At 46.7% G+C, this 18,220-nt stretch overlaps 1 protein-coding gene across 1 annotated transcript; it reads right to left on the reverse strand.

Annotated features, from left to right (window-relative positions):
- Positions 1-3,872: 3,872 nt before the first annotated feature.
- senp3b (SUMO specific peptidase 3b) lies at positions 3,873-16,977 on the reverse strand. The gene is made up of 12 exons (XM_069177892.1): positions 16,823-16,977; positions 13,136-13,261; positions 12,080-12,796; positions 9,738-9,851; positions 9,422-9,533; positions 8,686-8,833; positions 7,871-7,918; positions 6,948-7,025; positions 6,466-6,603; positions 6,293-6,376; positions 5,560-5,610; positions 3,873-5,260 (listed from the first exon to the last, which is right to left on the reverse strand). Exons 2-12 carry the CDS (start codon positions 13,221-13,223, stop codon positions 5,150-5,152), a joined length of 1,689 nt encoding a protein of 562 aa, XP_069033993.1. The 5' UTR covers positions 13,224-13,261; positions 16,823-16,977; the 3' UTR covers positions 3,873-5,149.
- Positions 16,978-18,220: the final 1,243 nt, after the last annotated feature.

Consider the following 18,220-nt stretch of genomic DNA (forward strand, 5'->3'; position numbering starts at 1 on the left):
GAACTAGTCATCATCAGAACTAGTTATCATCAGAACTAGTTATCATCATAACTAGTCATCATCAGAACTAGTTATCATCAGAACTAGTTATCATCAGAACTAGTCATCATCATAACTAGTCATCATCAGAACTACAGTCATCATAACTAGTCATCATCAGAACTAGTTATCATTAGAACTACTCATCAGAACTAGTTATCATCAGAACTAGTCATCATCAGAACTAGTTATCATCAGAACTAGTCATCATCATAACTAGTCATCATCAGAACTACAGTCATCATAACTAGTCATCATCAGAACTAGTTATCATTAGAACTACTCATCAGAACTAGTTATCATCAGAACTAGTCATCATCAGAACTAGTCATCATCAGAACTACAGTCATCATAACTAGTCATCATCAGAACTAGTTATCATTAGAACTACTCATCAGAACTAGTTATCATCAGAACTAGTCATCATCAGAACTACAGTCATCATAACTAGTCATCATCAGAACTAGTCATCATCAGAACTAGTTATCATTAGAACTACTCATCATCAGAACTAGTTCTCATCAGAACTAGTTATCATCATAACTAGTCATCATCAGAACTAGTTATCATCAGAACTAGTCATCATCAGAACTACAGTCATCATAACTACTCATCATCAGAACTAGTTATCATCAGAACTAGTCATCATCAGAACTACAGTCATCATAACTAGTCATCATCAGAACTAGTTATCTTCAGAGCTAGTTATCATCAGAACTAGTTATCATTAGAACTAGTTATCATCAGAACTAGTATTCATTGACAATGGGTATGTTTCTCACCTCAACACCATTGTGGCTCCCCATCACTCCATCACCCCATCATCCCATCACCCCGTCACCCCATCACTCCATCACCTCATCACTCCATCACTCCATCACCCCATCACTCCATCACCCCATCACTCCATCACCCCGTCACCCCACCACCCCATCACTCCATCACCTCATCACTCCATCACCCCGTCACCCCATCACCCCGTCACCCCATCACTCCATCACCTCATCACTCCATCACTCCATCACCCCATCACTCCATCACCCCATCATCCCATCACCCCGTCACCCCATCACTCCATCACCTCATCACTCCATCACTCCATCACCCCATCACTCCATCACCCCGTCACCCCCACCACCCCATCACTCCATCACCTCATCACTCCATCACCCCGTCACCCCATCACTCCATCACCCCGTCACCCCATCACTCCATCACCTCATCACTCCATCACTCCATCACCCCATCACTCCATCACCCCATCATCCCATCACCCCGTCACCCCATCACTCCATCACCTCATCACTCCATCACTCCATCACCCCATCACTCCATCACCCCATCACTCCATCACCCCGTCACCCCACCACCCCATCACTCCATCACCTCATCACTCCATCACCCCGTCACCCCATCACCCCGTCACCCCATCACTCCATCACCTCATCACTCCATCACTCCATCACCCCATCACTCCATCACCCCATCATCCCATCACCCCGTCACCCCATCACTCCATCACCTCATCACTCCATCACTCCATCACCCCATCACTCCATCACCCCATCACTCCATCACCCCGTCACCCCACCACCCCATCACTCCATCACCTCATCACTCCATCACCCCGTCACCCCATCACTCCATCACCCCGTCACCCCATCACTCCATCACCTCATTACCCCATCATCCCATCACTCCATCACTCCATCACCCCATCATCCCATCACTCCATCACCCCATCACCCCGTCACCCCATCACTCCATCACCCCATCACCTCATCACTCCATCACCCCATCACCCCATCACTCCATCACTCCATCACTCCATCACCTCATCACCCCGTCACCCCATCACTCCATCACCTCATCACCCCATCACTCCGTCATCCCATCACCCCGTCACTCCAATACCCCATCACTCCATCACCCCATCATCCCATCACTCCATCACCCCATCACTCCATCACCTCATCACTCCATCACCCCGTCACTCCATCACCCCATCATCCCATCACTCCATCACCCCATCACTCCATCACCTCATCACTCCATCACCCTGTCACTCCATCACCCCATCATCCCATCACTCCATCACCCCATCATCCCATCACTCCATCACCCCATCACTCCATCACCCCATCACCCCATCACTCCATCACCCCATCACCCCATCACTCCATCACCCCATCACTCCATTACCCCATCACCCCACCACTCCATCACCCCATCACTCCATCACTCCATTACCCCATCATCCCATCACTCCATCACCCCATCACTCCATTACCCCATCACTCCATCACCCCGTCACCCCATCACTCCATCACCTCATTACCCCATCATCCCATCACTCCATCACTCCATCACCCCATCATCCCATCACTCCATCACCCCGTCACCCCATCACTCCATCACCCCATCACCTCATCACTCCATCACCCCATCACCCCATCACTCCATCACTCCATCACTCCATCACCTCATCACCCCGTCACCCCATCACTCCATCACCTCATCACCCCATCACTCCGTCATCCCATCACCCCGTCACTCCAATACCCCATCACTCCATCACCCCATCATCCCATCACTCCATCACCCCATCACTCCATCACCTCATCACTCCATCACCCCGTCACTCCATCACTCCATCACCCCATCACTCCATCACCCCATCACTCCATCACTCCATTACCCCATCATCCCATCACTCCATCACCCCATCACCCCGTCACCCCATCACTCCATCACCTCATTACCCCATCATCCCATCACTCCATCACTCCATCACCCCATCATCCCATCACTCCATCACCTCATCACTCCATCACCCTGTCACTCCATCACCCCATCATCCCATCACTCCATCACCCCATCACCCCATCACTCCATCACTCCATCACCTCATCACCCCGTCACCCCATCACTCCATCACCTCATCACCCCATCACTCCGTCATCCCATCACCCCGTCACTCCAATACCCCATCACTCCATCACCCCATCATCCCATCACTCCATCACCCCATCACTCCATCACCTCATCACTCCATCACCCCATCACTCCATCACCTCATCACTCCATCACCCTGTCACTCCATCACCCCATCATCCCATCACTCCATCACCCCATCATCCCATCACTCCATCACTCCATCACCCCATCACCCCATCACTCCATCACCCCATCACCCCATCACTCCATCACCCCCATCACTCCATTACTCCATTACCCCATCACCCCATCACTCCATCACCCCATTACCCCATCATCCCATCACCCCATCACTCCATTACTCCATCATCCCATCACTCCATTACCCCATCACTCCATTACCCCATCATCCCATCACCCCATCACTCCATTACTCCATCATCCCATCACTCCATCACCCCATCACTCCATTACCCCATCATCCCATCACTCCATCACCCCATCACTCCATCATCCCTGCTGCTTCTTTCAAGTCAAGAAACAGAACCTGGAGTTCTGCTGCAAAGGTTGTTCAGGAAGAAACCATCCATGAGTGTTTTTAACAGAATGAACTAATGAAGAAAAGTCTCAGTAGAATGTTTCACATTCAGTCCAATGCATTCATGTGTCGAGGAGCATTTTAAACCCCAAACTGAACTATTGGGAAGTTTCATTGATAACATTACATCACATTTTAAAGGTTTATCTGCATTTAAAATATTAATTTGCAAAGTAACCTGCGAGTAAATCATAATATCATAGTTTAGTTTGTCAAGTCTCAAACTTCTAAAAACTACAAGTAGCCAGTGGTCATGAAGTCAGAACACAGGTAACGTCAACGGGAAGAAAACACACAATCACGTTTTCCACGTATTTTTATTTGTAGCAACCATAATGCATTGTAGAAGATATATAAAACTGTCAACTGTGTTGCATCAACTCCGGTTTGAAAAAAAAAAAAAAAAGAATGCAAAAACAAAAACACACAGCTATCCACAAATTTGTCTTTTATTATAAAAAGAAGAAGAGAGCACTGTGATGGTGCCTGTTGTGTAGCTGCTGTGGTCCTCACCAAAATGGCTTTTTCAAACAAATACCAACCAGAAAATCTCTTTTTGAACTTTCTCCCAAAATAACACAAATACGTAGACCTCCTTTTTTAACACCATTTGTTTAAAGCAATAAGCATATCACCACATTTACTGACAGCGATAAACACAGAAAAGATAAATGCAAATGTAAAGATCCCCCTTCTTTCGGCCAACGCGTCCTTCTGTCCCGTCTGTCGGCAGATCCGATCTCCTGCATGAAGTCGTGTTTCTATTTGCATGTTTGGATGACAGGCAGAGAGAGTTCCCGGCTCGCGGGCCGGGTACCAGGTGGGTTCTGTGGATGTTGTGGAAACTCAAGATTTCCCTGGAAAACACCAGAGAAGTGTTTCCTGGCAGCGTTAACTCGTCACCGGACGTTCCAGCAAACAGTTTCAATCCAGCTAAACATACTGAAGGAAGTTATTGAAAATAAATCGTACATTTCAAATGTCACATCACACATCGTGTGCTGGCTGCATGACATCAGGGAGGTTTTATTTCAGGTGTCCATGTTGTTGGATGTGTCAGATGTCGGCTGAGAGCTCAGACTGGACGCACAGAGAACTCACCGGGTACCAGTTAACCACCAGCTTACAGACCGGGTCAGATGCTCCGGCCATCCAGCCAGCGCCGCTCCGACACTGTTCATGTCACGTCAGAGTGGTAGTCCTTCATCTGGCCTGGATTCTCTCCTCGTCTTCATCAGATTCTTCATGCTCCCATTCAGACTGAAACATAAGTGGACTACGATAGGATGGATAATTAGCACATTCCCAAAAAGGAAGCTAGTCTTGGCCTCTGTCAACCACAAAGGAATAACGATGGCATGGAAATCAAAAGGAGCTCTCAGAGGATGAGGAGAGGGACGCAAAGACGGACAAAACAAAGAGAAACCAGGACGTCACCAACGGTGGAAGCAGTTTCTGGAAAAGTTCCTCTTCCTCCAGTCAATCAGTCGCTCCCCTTGTCTTCTTCTTGTTTTATCAGTGTCCCCCCCGTCTCAGCAGGGTTCGGGGAGGGAGGGAGCGGGGGGAGGGGGGGGGTCACAGGGTGAGCTTGCAGTGACACAGTTCTTTGTACATTTGCCTTCTGAGTCGGGGCATGTCCTGCTGGCCGAAGCTGAACGGCTGCCCCAGAGCCAGACACTTGCAATACTGCAGGAGGGGGGGGGGGGGGGGGGGGGGGGGGGGGGGGGGGGGGGGGCAATAAAGGAGAACAAGTTAAGTGACCTGCCGGAACAACAGACTCACAACAACACATGTGGAGCAGGGCTTGGAGGTGTGTCGTCCTGCAGTGAGCAGACACCACCTGGTGTACTAGCCTCCAGCCTGAAGCCACGCCCACTTCACAGATTGCATCTCCATTGGAAAAGAAAAACCCAGACTCAAATGTAAAAGATGTCACATGTTATTTTGCACACGTGTGTACGAGGGCGACGACATGAGAAACTCACCTGCAGCACGAAGGCACCACAGTCACTGTCGTTGTTCTGGCGACCCACATTCTGCAACATCACACATCACAGGTATCAGCGGTGTGGTTCTGTACAGTGTGTGTGGTTCTGTACAGTGTGTGGTTCTGTACAGTGTGTGTGGTTCTGTACAGTGTGTGGTTCTGTACAGTGTGTGTGGTTCTGTACAGTGTGTGTGGTTCTGTACAGTGTGTGTGGTTCTGTACAGTGTGTGTGGCTCTGTACAGTGTGTGTGGTTCTGTACAGTGTGTGTGGCTCTGTACAGTGTGTGTGGTTCTGTAGCGCGTGTGGTTCTGTAGCGCGTGTGGTTCTGTAGCGCGTGTGGTTCTGTAGCGCGTGTGGTTCTGTAGCGCGTGTGGTTCTGTAGCGCGTGTGGTTCTGTAGTAGGTAGGTAGGTATTTACTTTATTAATCCCCGAGGGGAAATTTTTTCGCTACAGCAGCATACAGAAGCAATAAGATAATAATAGAAATAATATAATAAAATACTAGAATAGAATAATATAATAATAGAAAAGCAATAAAATAAAATAGCAGTAAATAGCAGTAAAAAATATAAATATAAAATGCACAGTATATACAGTACAGTATATATCTATATATATTATATACAACAAACCAAGAAACACAGTCAACAGTGTTATTGTACTGTGATGGATTTTGCCTGTAGTGTGTAGTGTGGTGATCCATTGTTAATATAATTGTAATGTCGGTACCATTTTGAAGAACCCTTTCCATCCCGTCAGGAAGTCCTGTTGGTCTTTTTTGATGGCTTCAGCTTGCAGGTACTTGAAAATGTGCTGAAATCAACAACAAAACATTCAGAGAAAACATTGTCAACAACAGGAAGGATCTTCAATTTACCCCACCCCTCCCCCACCCCCCTTACCTTTGGGCAGCGCCTATTGAGGGTCCTCTGAGAGTCAAAGTAAGTGATGGCTCTACGGGGGATGTCCACGCTGACCAGGGACCAGTGGACCTCCAGGTGGATGGGGATCAGCAGCAGGTCCTTCTGGAAGATGTCCACCTGAGGAACCAAACATTCAGACAGTAGTTCAGGAGAGATAATAAAATGTTGTTCTGATGTTTGATGGATTCATTCCTGACTATCTCCACATGGTTCAGTACAGTTTTAATAAATGTCCATAACTCAGACAACAGAAATCAAAGTCAAACTCAGATGAATGTAAATATGGTCAGAAAAAGGTTTGTTTATTCAGCAGTTAATCATTATTATGAATCAGGGTTGTTTTTTGTGATAATTATTGAGATTATTTTGAATGGGACACTTTTCTGTGGCTCCACTTTGTGATTTAAAAAGTCAAGATGGTTATACATTAAAAAAAAATGTGTTCAGTAACTGTAACTTACATTTTTGGTCCACCGCTTGACTCCTTCATATCCTTTTGTCCTCAGCTTATCATAAAAGAAACTGTTGAAGAAGTGGACCTGAGAGACGAAGAGAGGAGTGAGGAGGAGGAGAGAGGTCGGTGTTATGAGGAGTGATGCTCTTCAGTGTGGACTCGATGGTGCTTCCGGATGTACCGGAGCAGTTAAACATGCACCACAAACATCGTGTTAGACGTAGAACGCTGTAGTTCAGATATGAACTCACAGATTTAAAAACAGGAGGGAAGCAGCGTCTCCTGTATGCTGAGGTTAAATCACTGGTTTTGTCAAAGGAGTCTGGTGGCTTTAAAGAATGGAGCAGCCCTCAGCAGACAGGCCGTCTGACTGCAACGTAGAGCACTGAAAATATCACCTGGATACTCTTCATGTGGCTAAAATACATCTGGTTACAGACTACAGCAGCTCAAAGCTCCGCCTCCATCGTCCAGCTGCGAACCGTCTTCTTCCCCACGACTGTCTAAAGATGACGTCGTCACGTTAACACGTCAGAATACGGCCAACATCACTGCCACCTGCGTTACTGGGATACGTTCAGCTGTTGTTTCAGAGAACCAACCAGGGAACAGCTGCAGGGAGTTTGTGCTGAGGATTGGTTCCGATCCGAGTCGTCACTTTTGGGTCAAATAAAAAGAGATGCAACTGTTTTGGCTCCAATTTCCTTTCTAACAGGCTGCAGCTTAAAATAAGAGTTAGTGTAACCTTGTAGAATAAAACAGGACTCTGCAGATATATTTATACATAAGCGTCCTTTTAGGAAGTTGATCCCTCAAACCTAAGACTAAATAAACCTGATGACATCACAGAAGACGTTTGACTGGAGATTCATGTTTAAAATCACCGGAGAGACTTTTAAATAGGACACGAGGATCTTTTGTAATCGTTACCTTCTCTGGTACCGAGTCCATGACCAGGTCACCGTACATGTTCATCACCTGAATGAAGCAGAAACAACAGAGTCAACGAGGTATGAAAGATGTGACTCACATGAAGAAGATGAGTCAGACTTTCATCCACACCTCCATCAGGGAGGATTCACGTCTGATCTCAATATAACAGCCTGACTGAACACAGAGAAACGCTGACCAGTTCTCCAACATGCATGTTGATGACATCATGTTTGACGTGCTCTGATTGGCCGCTGTAACTACGGGCCAGCGTACGACGCTCCAAAGCTCCCTGTCGATGTCAGGGAAGCTGCTCAGTTAATACTTTTAAATGAAAGCTGAAAAACATCTCTTTACTTCAGCCTTCATCCAGCTACTCCTGAAGCTCTCTTGCATTTAAAACTAGTGCACCTTTAAATACTTATTTTATATTTTAACTCTGTTTTATTTGATCTGTTCCTATGCATCTCGTTTCTTATCTATATTCTTAAATGTTCCTTTATATCTCTTTTTATGTGAAACACTGCTCGTCATATTCTCGCTGTAAAGCACTTGTATGAAAAGTGCTTTACAAAGTTTATTATTATTATTACTGATAAAAAGTGTGATTTTCTGTGAAAGTGCTTAATGCACAGAGAAACCTGGTTTGTGGTTCTTCTTTCATACATTTTGTAATTCACAACAGTATATTCTACCAGCAATGATGTCTTTCATTTCCACATTATGATTCATATTTGTTATATCACGTGGCCATTATTAATGTGGTCGCTGCAGCCCGCTGACATGGTGAACTGTGACCCTGCTGCTGGTTGCACCTGGTCGTTGAGCCAGTTCTGTCCGTACAGCGTTCCCAGGTCATCCATGGTCAGAACGTGGCGCTTGTAGTTGACTCTGAATGTTTTCGCCACCGCTGATCCTGACGACCGCTGGAAGGATTGTATTAGATGTTGGACCACTGCTTTCCTGTTGAAGACAACCATCAAACACTATTAAAATCAGCTGTACTAGTGGAGGAGGTTTCCCTCCTAGTTTAGGTGTGAACTGTTGGGTTTCTCTGTATGTTGTAAAGTTCTGCTGTAAGGATTTCATGTGTTAATGAAATAACCTGTACTGTGATTTGGTGCCAGATAAATAAAATTGAATTGTTCAATTTCAATTCAAAATGTTATTATATTTACAGTGTAACACCTCACAGACAAGGAAAACATCATCATAAGATACATGAGGGAAAAATAAACAAAGAAGAAAGTAAACAAACAGAGGAGGTCAAAGTAAACAAATGAAGGGTTTCGTTGTTCAATCAGTCGAACAGATCCCCTGAAGAATGTTATTATAAAATGGAATCAAGAATTCGACTGCAGATTAACCTTCAGTCCTCCAGTACAACAGAAGACCTGTTTACCTGACAGGGTGGTTATGTGAGCATAAACGTAACAGTACGCCTTCAAATGTTCACTAAAAATAAACAAAACAGTAACTTAAAGTGAGATTCAGATCTTGTGAACAGGGCTGAGGGGAGATGGAGGTGCAGGAGAGCCGACTGTCTCTGACCTGTGCGGCTGCGAGAAGCTCTCGCTGAAGATATCCTGAAGCTTCTCCACGATGTCGTCCACATGGATGGGGATCAAACTGCCGTACTGCTGTAGAGACTCTTCAAGAATACCTGAGACAGAAGACGGCACGATATAGAACAGAGGAGACAGACTGTCCCCCTGAAGTGGATCTGTGGGACATCCAAACTTCATGTTGCAAAAGATTCTAAATCAGGTAAATCTGAGATAACAAACACATTCATGTTGTCAATATGTCGAACAGACTGATGGAAATGTGTCCGACTGACAGTGAACATGAAGCAGCAGATCCATACCGGTCACACAGCTGGTGTGTTCCTCCGTCAGGGCCAGCTCCACCGGCTTCACCTCCACCTCCCGCCTCACTCGCTCCTCCTGCTTGTCTGAAGAGGAGCCGTTCATCTGTTTATCTGACATAAAAGGACATTCACACATTTTTAGGAGGAATTTTTAACTTCATTCCACAAAAGGCAGTCTGGTGACAGTGAAATGTTTCATTACGGTATCATGTGACCTGCAGTTTGATCAAATCCAATAAAGAAGTTTGTGCTAAAAAGCTGAGAGGGAACTTTGTCAGTGTTATTGAGATGGATCTACAAATCACAATCATTAAAGCAGCTTCCAACAATCTCTGAGGAAATGATGATGGCAGCTCTTCAACCGCTCCTCCTCCTCATCATCATCATCATCATCACAACACTCACACGCTGCCAGAGGAAGCCCAGAAGTGACGGGGTTTATGGGAGATGTGGTCTCATCGAGGGAGTTCAGTATGTGTTGAATTAGTTTCACTTCCAGTTGTAAGAAACTGCAGTCTGATTCAGTGCATTGAATTAATATGATGTTTAGACATTTAAAACATTATTATTATGTCAGGTGAAGCCAAAGTTTGTCACAGACTCACTGTTCTGTAAAAATACATCATTTTTATGACTCAGGATTTATTTCATAACTTTGATCCACATAGTTATTGAAGTTCAGAAGATTGAAAGAAAAAAAAAAGATGAGAACTAAAATATTTCCCACTTTTCTGTGATCGCAGGAATCAAATAAAAAAAACTCTGAAGTCCTGGAGGGACTCACAAATGTTGCTGAAGAGTAATATTTCATATTTTAACATGATAGCAGGTAAAAAAAAAAATAGAATATCAGATTTCCTCCAAGTTTCTCAGGCTTTTGTGAACCTGCTGAGATGCGAGTGAAGCTGGCGGCCCACAGAGAGAGGGATCAGATTATCAGGTCGCCGTGGGGCGGTTTCAACCTGCTGCCAGACAGCAGGTCTAAAAGCACCGACACACAGCCGAGGCCACCAAAAACACATGAACTTCACCGAAGACATGGATGGACGTATAAAATCACATCAAATGTCAGCGTTCTTTCCTTCAAAGGGACTGAAGCTCATTTAAAAAAATAAATAAATAAAAAAAACTCCATCTGCTTTTATTTAATGTATAAAAAAAATAGAATATCATCCAATCCGGCCCACTATGGAGTGTGTTTGCATCTAAAGACTGATTTTATTCCACAGCGTTGCCCAAAAAAACTATTACAAACATGACTGAACTGCAGCGTGTTCCTTCATTACAGAACTGAGGGAAGTTTTCAGGGTAAGAAACACCATGAACTGGATTCACAGACTTCATTTTACTGAATCTCACGAGTATTTATTATCTGCTGAAAGGTTCCTAATGAATGCACAACGTGTGAGGATGAACAGGCCACGCCCACTTTGACTAATCAACCATGTTTATAATTAAACTGGTTCCAACAGTAGAAGTGTTGGTGATAAAATATCCCCCATCGTTCTGATGATGTCAGGTGTGCTGTCAAATATTTTATAATATATACATAATATAAATAAGTTTGATCAAACACTTGGTAAAGTAAAATATCTTGAATGTACAGTAGAGATTACAGTGAGATATTGAATATTACTGCAGACGTTTGACTGAACCCCACCAGGTGATATCTACTATCCAAGGAGTGTCTGTGTTGGTCACATTTGAACCAATAATTATGGAGATTTAGGAGTAATTTACATGTCAAGTGACCACAGGTGACCGTGAGCCAACAGTTTGTCCCGATTCAGCGGATGTGCTGAAAACGTTTCAGATCTGTCGGAGGTACGGCTGATTTATTTGGATTTTTTTTAAAGTTTGAAATGTGTTGTCATAAGCCCCGCCCACCACCTGGCCGGTTTGGGACGTCTTTCCTCATTTCCAGTTATTGGGACAAGTTTCATGTTTCTAGCTCATTGCAGTTTGAGCTGCAGCAGAAGGCCAAGAACCAACCAAGGTTGTTTGTATATAATATATATAGATATATACTGTACTGTATATACTGTGCATTTTATATTTTATACTGCTATTTTATTGCTTTTCTATTATTCTATTATTATCTTATTGCTTCTGTATGCTGCTGTAGCGAAAAAATGTCCCCTCGGGGATTAATAAAGTAACTACCTACCTACCTACCTACCAACTAGAGGAGCTGAACTCTGAATATACGAGTGTCAGCAGGAACCAGCGGACGGTTCGGGGAAGTTATTGAAAGATGAAGTAACGTGATGTGTAGAAACATGTGAGTGCAGCGTGTCCTCGTCCACCAGTCCTGTGAAGAGGTGAGTGTTGGTGAGTACCTCTGTCAGACACCATGAAGCGCTCCTCGCTGCTGTCGTCCTCTTCATCTGTGTACGGGGACTGCTGATACCTTTGTGTCCTCCTCTGCTTGCCGTACGCGTCGTAGCGCGGCCCTCTGCGGCTCCACCGGTGGCCCGCGGAGCAGACCCACCGGGCCCGCTGGCGCCAGTTCTTCCAGTGCTGGGTGAGTCGGATTCCGAGACCTCCGTGGGACCTCAAACGCTGAAAGCGCCGGAGCCTCCGGAGGGCCCTGTGCCGGCTGAAGTGGGGCCTCAACGGGGCCCCTGGTCCAGCCGGGGGGGCGGAGTCCTGCACGGGAGCGTCGCCAACGCTCACCGCCCTCTGTTGGGGTCCATGATGTTGGTGCTGTTGTAAATAAGGGTGCTGGCTGGACTGAGAGGGGAAACGTGGGATCTCCCACTCGCCCTCCTCCAGGTCTCCGTCCTCTTCCACCTCATCTTCCTCCTCCTCGTTGTTGTCCCAACCTTTATCCTCAAACTCACCCATATCTTCCCCATCCAGATTGTTCACCTCTTCTTCTTCTTCTTCACCTATTGCCTCAATCCCCCCTATTCCATCCTCCTCCTCGTCCTCCTCCTCCTCATCTACGTACTCTCCCGTCCACACTTTCTCCTTCTGCCCGAGGCGGAGGTGCATGGGGCTGGACACGCTGTGGCCCGACACCGGGACGATGAGGTGGTCTCCAGGAAGTCCACCTGAACACAAACATGGGCAGAGATCCCACCAACGTTCAGGTTCTTCTCACAGCGAGGTACGAGTCACTCAACACACGACAGGATTAGATCAGAAATACACTTTCAAAAGAAGTTACACATAATATAAAGTCGACATCCTGACTAATCACAGTTCCTGTCAGTTGAAGTTCGTATGAAATGTAAATTCACGGCGTTGTTTTACAAAGCATCACTTTACTATCAGTACCGAGAACAACAAACTGCAGTTCCCTCGGGAGCGGACTTAAACATGTCCCGTGAGCTGCTCCAAAAACCAACCCTGAACATCAGCACCTGCAGCAGCAGGTTTGAAGAACCCACCTCCTCCTGCGTCGTCCTGCCCCACCACAGTCAGACCCAGGTCTCCCTGCCAGCGGTTCTGGGCCAGGCTACCGCCACTGTCTCGCATTATCCACGGACGACCCACGACCTGCGCCAGCTCGTCACCTGCCGGATCAGAACACAGTGCAGATGTGATGGAAGGAACCAGTCAGCTCACCAAGCAGCTCACATCTGGGTTCTGTTGGAGATCAGACACATGATGACATCATCTATACAAAAACACCAAGAGGGAAATAAACATATTTTTAGACAAAGCTGATTCATTTTTCTGATATCACAATTAATTTTGAGGATTGTAAACTTGACTAACAACCTTTATTTAGTCATTAGTCATATAATAACATATAATTATATATATATACATTCATATACATGTAACAATATATATATATATATATATATATATATATATATATATATATATATATATATATATATATAATTATATGTTATTATATGACTATATGTGTTTTAAAAGAACTCCAATCACCGTCGTTATTCAGGTAAATACTTCAACCGTAAAAACCCACTTTGTCTCCCATTTACAGACGAGTAACAGACAGCTGGAGACACACAGGAGGACACGAAGACACGAGGACAGGAGGACAGGAGTGAAGATTCAGCATCAATATTATTCACACCCAGAGACCACAGACCTTTGTCTCGCCCCGTCCTCCTATCGACACGATTAGTCAACATTTATTTGAAGACTTTAAGATTCGTACAACACAACAGCTGAGCGGTCTCCACCGTTACGTTATGAAGCCGGTCCACAACAGACGCTGTGCATGCTGGGAGATCCAGGTGGACAGCACAGCGGTTCACATCTGGCATCATCATGTACGTGTTTCCACTCGAGATCAAACTCACTTCCTGAAATCAACACGTACATCAGAGGGGAACAAACAGAAACCAGAAAAACTGCAGCCTCTTTCTAACATCTGGTACAAACACTGAAGACCAGCTGAGACCTCCTGAAGACCAGCTGAGACCTCCTGAAGACCAGCTGAGACCTCCTGAAGACCTGCTGAGACCTCCTGAAGACCAGCTGAGACCTCCTGAAGACCTGCTGAGACCTCCTGAAGACCAGCTGAGACCTCCTGAAGACCAGCTGAGACCTCCTGAAGACCAGCTGAGACCTCCTGAAGACCTGCTGAGACCTCCTGAAGACCAGCTGAGACCTCCTGAAGACCAGCTGAGACCTACTGAAGACCAGCTGAGACCTCCTGAAAACTTCCTGAGACCTCCTGAAGACCAGCTAAGACCTCCTGAAAACCTCCTGAGACCTCCTGAAGACCAGCTGAGACCTCCTAAAAACCAGCTGAGAGCTACTGAAGACCAGCAGAGACCTCCTGAAGACCAGCTGAGACCTCCTGAAGACCAGCTGAGATCTCCTGAAGACCAGCTGAGACCTCCTGAAGACCAGCTGAGACATCCTGAAGACCTGCTGAGACCTCCTGAAGACCAGCTGAGACCTCCTGAAGACCAGCTGAGACCTCCTGAAAACTTCCTGAGACCTCCTGAAGACCTGCTGAGACCTCCTGAAGACCTGCTGAGACCTCCTGAAGACCTGCTGAGACCTCCTGAAGACCAGCTGACACCTACTGAAAACCAGCTGAGACCTCCTGAAGACCAGCTGAGACCTCCTGAAGACCAGCTAAGACCTCCTGAAAACTTCCTGAGACTTACTGAACACCAGCTGAGACCTCCTGAAGACTACCTGAGACCTTCTGAAGACCAGCTGAGACCTCCTGAAGACCTGCTGAGACCTCCTGAAGACCAGCTGAGACCTCCTGAAGACCTGCTGAGACCTCCTGAAGACCAGCTGAGACCTCCTGAAGACCAGCTGAGACCTCCTGAAAACCTCCTGAGACCTACTGAAGACCAGCTGAGAACTCCTGAAAACCTCCTGAACACCAGCTGAGACCTCCTGAAGACTACCTGAGACCTTCTGAAGACCAGCTGAGACCTCCTGAAAACTTCCTGAGACCTCTTGAAGACCAGCTGAGACCTCCTGAAAACCTCCTGAGACCTACTGAAGGTCAGCTGAGACCTCCTAAAAACCAGCTGAGACCTATTGAAGACCAGCAGAGACCTCCTGAAGACCAGCTGAGACCTCCTGAAAACTTCCTGAGATTTCCTGAAAACCTGCTGAGACCTCCTGAAGACCAGCTGAGACCTACTGAAAACCAGCTGAGACCTCCTGAAGACCAGCTGAGACCAACTGAAGACCAGCTGAGACCTCCTGAAAACTTCCTGAGACCTACTGAAGACCAGCTGAGAACTCCTGAAAACCTCCTGAAGACCAGCTGAGACCTCCTGAAGACCAGCTGAGACCTCCTGAAAACTTCCTGAGACCTACTGAAGACCAGCTGAGACCAGCAGAGACCTAATGAAGACCAGCTGAGACCTCCTGAATACCAGCTGAGACCTCCTGAAGACTAGCTGAGACCTCCTAAAGACCAGCTGAGACCCCCTGAAGACCAGCTGAGACCCCCTGAAGACCAGCTGAGACCTCCTGAAAACTTCCTGAGACCTACTGAAGACCAGCTGAGACCTCCTGAAGACCTGCTGAGACCTCCTGAAGACCAGCTGAGACCTCCTGAAGACCAGCTGTGACCTATTGAAGACCAGCAGAGACCTCCTGAAGACCTGCTGAGACCTCCTGAAGACCTGCTGAGACCTCCTGAAGACCAGCTGAGACCTACTGAAAACCAGCTGAGACCTCCTGAAAACTTCCTGAGACCTACTGAAGACCAGCTGAGACCAGCTGAGACCTCCTGAAGACTAGCTGAGACCTCCTGAAGACCTGCTGAGACCTCCTGAAGACCAGCTGAGACCTCCTGAAAACTTCCTGAGACCTACTGAAGACCAGCTGAGACCAGCAGAGACCTAATGAAGACCAGCTGAGACCTCCTGAAGACTAGCTGAGACCTCCTGAAGACCAGCTGAGACCTCCTGAAGACCAGCTGAGACCTCCTGAAGACCAGCTGAGACCTCCTTTATGTCCGTTTCTGTCCATTAACAGGAAGTTACAAACACAGCTGGCCAATAAAGCTTCCTGCATTTCTTTTAGTTTCCGCTGCTACTGAAAACACGCTGACCTTTGACCCCAGATCCGGTGCACCGGGATGAGTAACGTGTCGTGATGACCGGTTACCGCGTTTCATTGAGCCAACACACACCAGGTTAAAGCGCCCAACCGGTCCAGTACCGTTTGGACCACAGGAGCACCGAGAACAGGTCTCACGGCCCGGGGCACCGGGACACCGGACCGGGACATCAACATGCTGCCTGTCACTCAGCAGCTCCCTGGTGACCAACCCGGCCTCAGACACCCCCCCTCCCCGTGTCCCCCCCCCCGTGTCCCGCCGCGGCTCTCTGCTGCTTGCTAGCACAAACACCGTCACAGTCCCGCCGCTTAGCTTCAATAAAACCGGTCACCAGCTGCACACGTCATCCTGCCGGTAACTACGAGCAGTCAACGTCACTGCTCCTCCGGTCCGACCGACCTGAAACACCTGAAACACGTGAAACACCTGAAACACGTGAACAACGTGTTGTAGCTCGTGCTAACGCGTTAGCTGTTAGCCATGTTGTCTCCGGCTAGCTAGCTCGGGCGCTAACCATGCTAGCAACAACAGAGTCCCGCCGCGCGCTGCTCACCGTAACCGGCAGATTTACGTCACTGTGTCCTCGTGCTACCGACGGATCCTCCGCTCCTGCTTCTCTGCGAGGATTCAACCAGAACAACCGCTTCGTGCTGCTGAACCTCATTCAATGAAGTCGGTGTGGAGCCAGATGTCACCTCTTCTCTTCTTCTTTCTTTATTTATTTATTTTCTCTTTTTAAACAGCGCTGCCGACCAGCGCGCTGCGCGCTGCAGCGCCCCCTCCGTCCGGAGTTTAAACCGCAGGTTAAATTAAGACCAGCGCGCTGCAGCGCCCCCTCCGTCCGGAGTTTAAACCGCAGGTTAAATTAAGACCAGCGCGCTGCAGCGCCCCCTCCGTCCGGAGTTTAAACCGCAGGTTAAATTAAGACCAGCGCGCTGCAGCGCCCCCTCCGTCCGGAGTTTAAACCGCAGGTTAAATGAAACCCTGTCATGAATCAGAGAATATTTTACTGGCTGCTGGCTCATGAATGATATTAAGTTCTTAAATTACAACCTGGACCTCTGATTGTTTCCTCTGAGCTGTTCCACCTCCTGGAAGGATGCAGGTGAACTTCTGAAAGAAGTCTGAACTGTACCTGCAGCACTTTGAAAAGAAAATGAAGGTTGGTCTGATGTTTCCTGGTTTGTGGTCCAATGAGCCGGCAGCAGTTTTATTCCAGATCATTTCACGTCAGCTTTACTCCAACTACCTTTTTTTTGCCACTGAAAAAGTTGTGTGATGTTCTTGATCTTTGACAGCCACCAAAGGAGCTGCATGTTTTTGTTTTTTATTTTAATTTGTGGTCTTTTGATGAATGTTGTGTAGCTAAACACATGGAACAGCTCATTCGTAAACCACGAGCATTATTTCTTTATGTATAGGAGGAACTCCTAATTATATTATTATATATTATTAATTCATTATTATTAATTCCTAATTCCTCCTGCCTAAACATACACAATGTAGTGAGGGTTACTGTGAGTAAAGAAATGGGATTTAAGTCTTACACGTTACACCTTTAAGAAGCCTCTGTGGACCAACAGCAGCTTCCGTCTCCAGGTCCAAACTCCAGCTGTTGATTGTGTCGTTGGTGCAGCTGCAGCACCATCTAGTGGCCATTTTAACAAACAGCAGGACTTTACACAAGCACAACTAATCTACTCAGTACTTGTTCTTTTCCCCAAGAAAGAGACCGTTTTTTAAAAAAAAAAAAATTATTTTTTTTATCAGGGATACCGAATATAAATATGAGAGCCGGGATCACATCTGACATTTGGACCTCTGACCCTGCGAGTCCCCAGTGCACCTCCTCCTCCTCCTCTTCATCATGAAGCTTCAGAAACACTCTGATGTGTGACGTAAGCATGAACTGAAGCTGCTGTTTACCCATCACTGCTGCCACGTGATTGGC

Source organism: Embiotoca jacksoni, unplaced genomic scaffold (genome assembly GCF_022577435.1).
Source record: "Embiotoca jacksoni isolate LCO1_2020_lvr unplaced genomic scaffold, fEmbJac1.0.p SCAF_78, whole genome shotgun sequence".
NCBI classification, from domain to species: Eukaryota; Metazoa; Chordata; class Actinopteri; family Embiotocidae; genus Embiotoca; species Embiotoca jacksoni.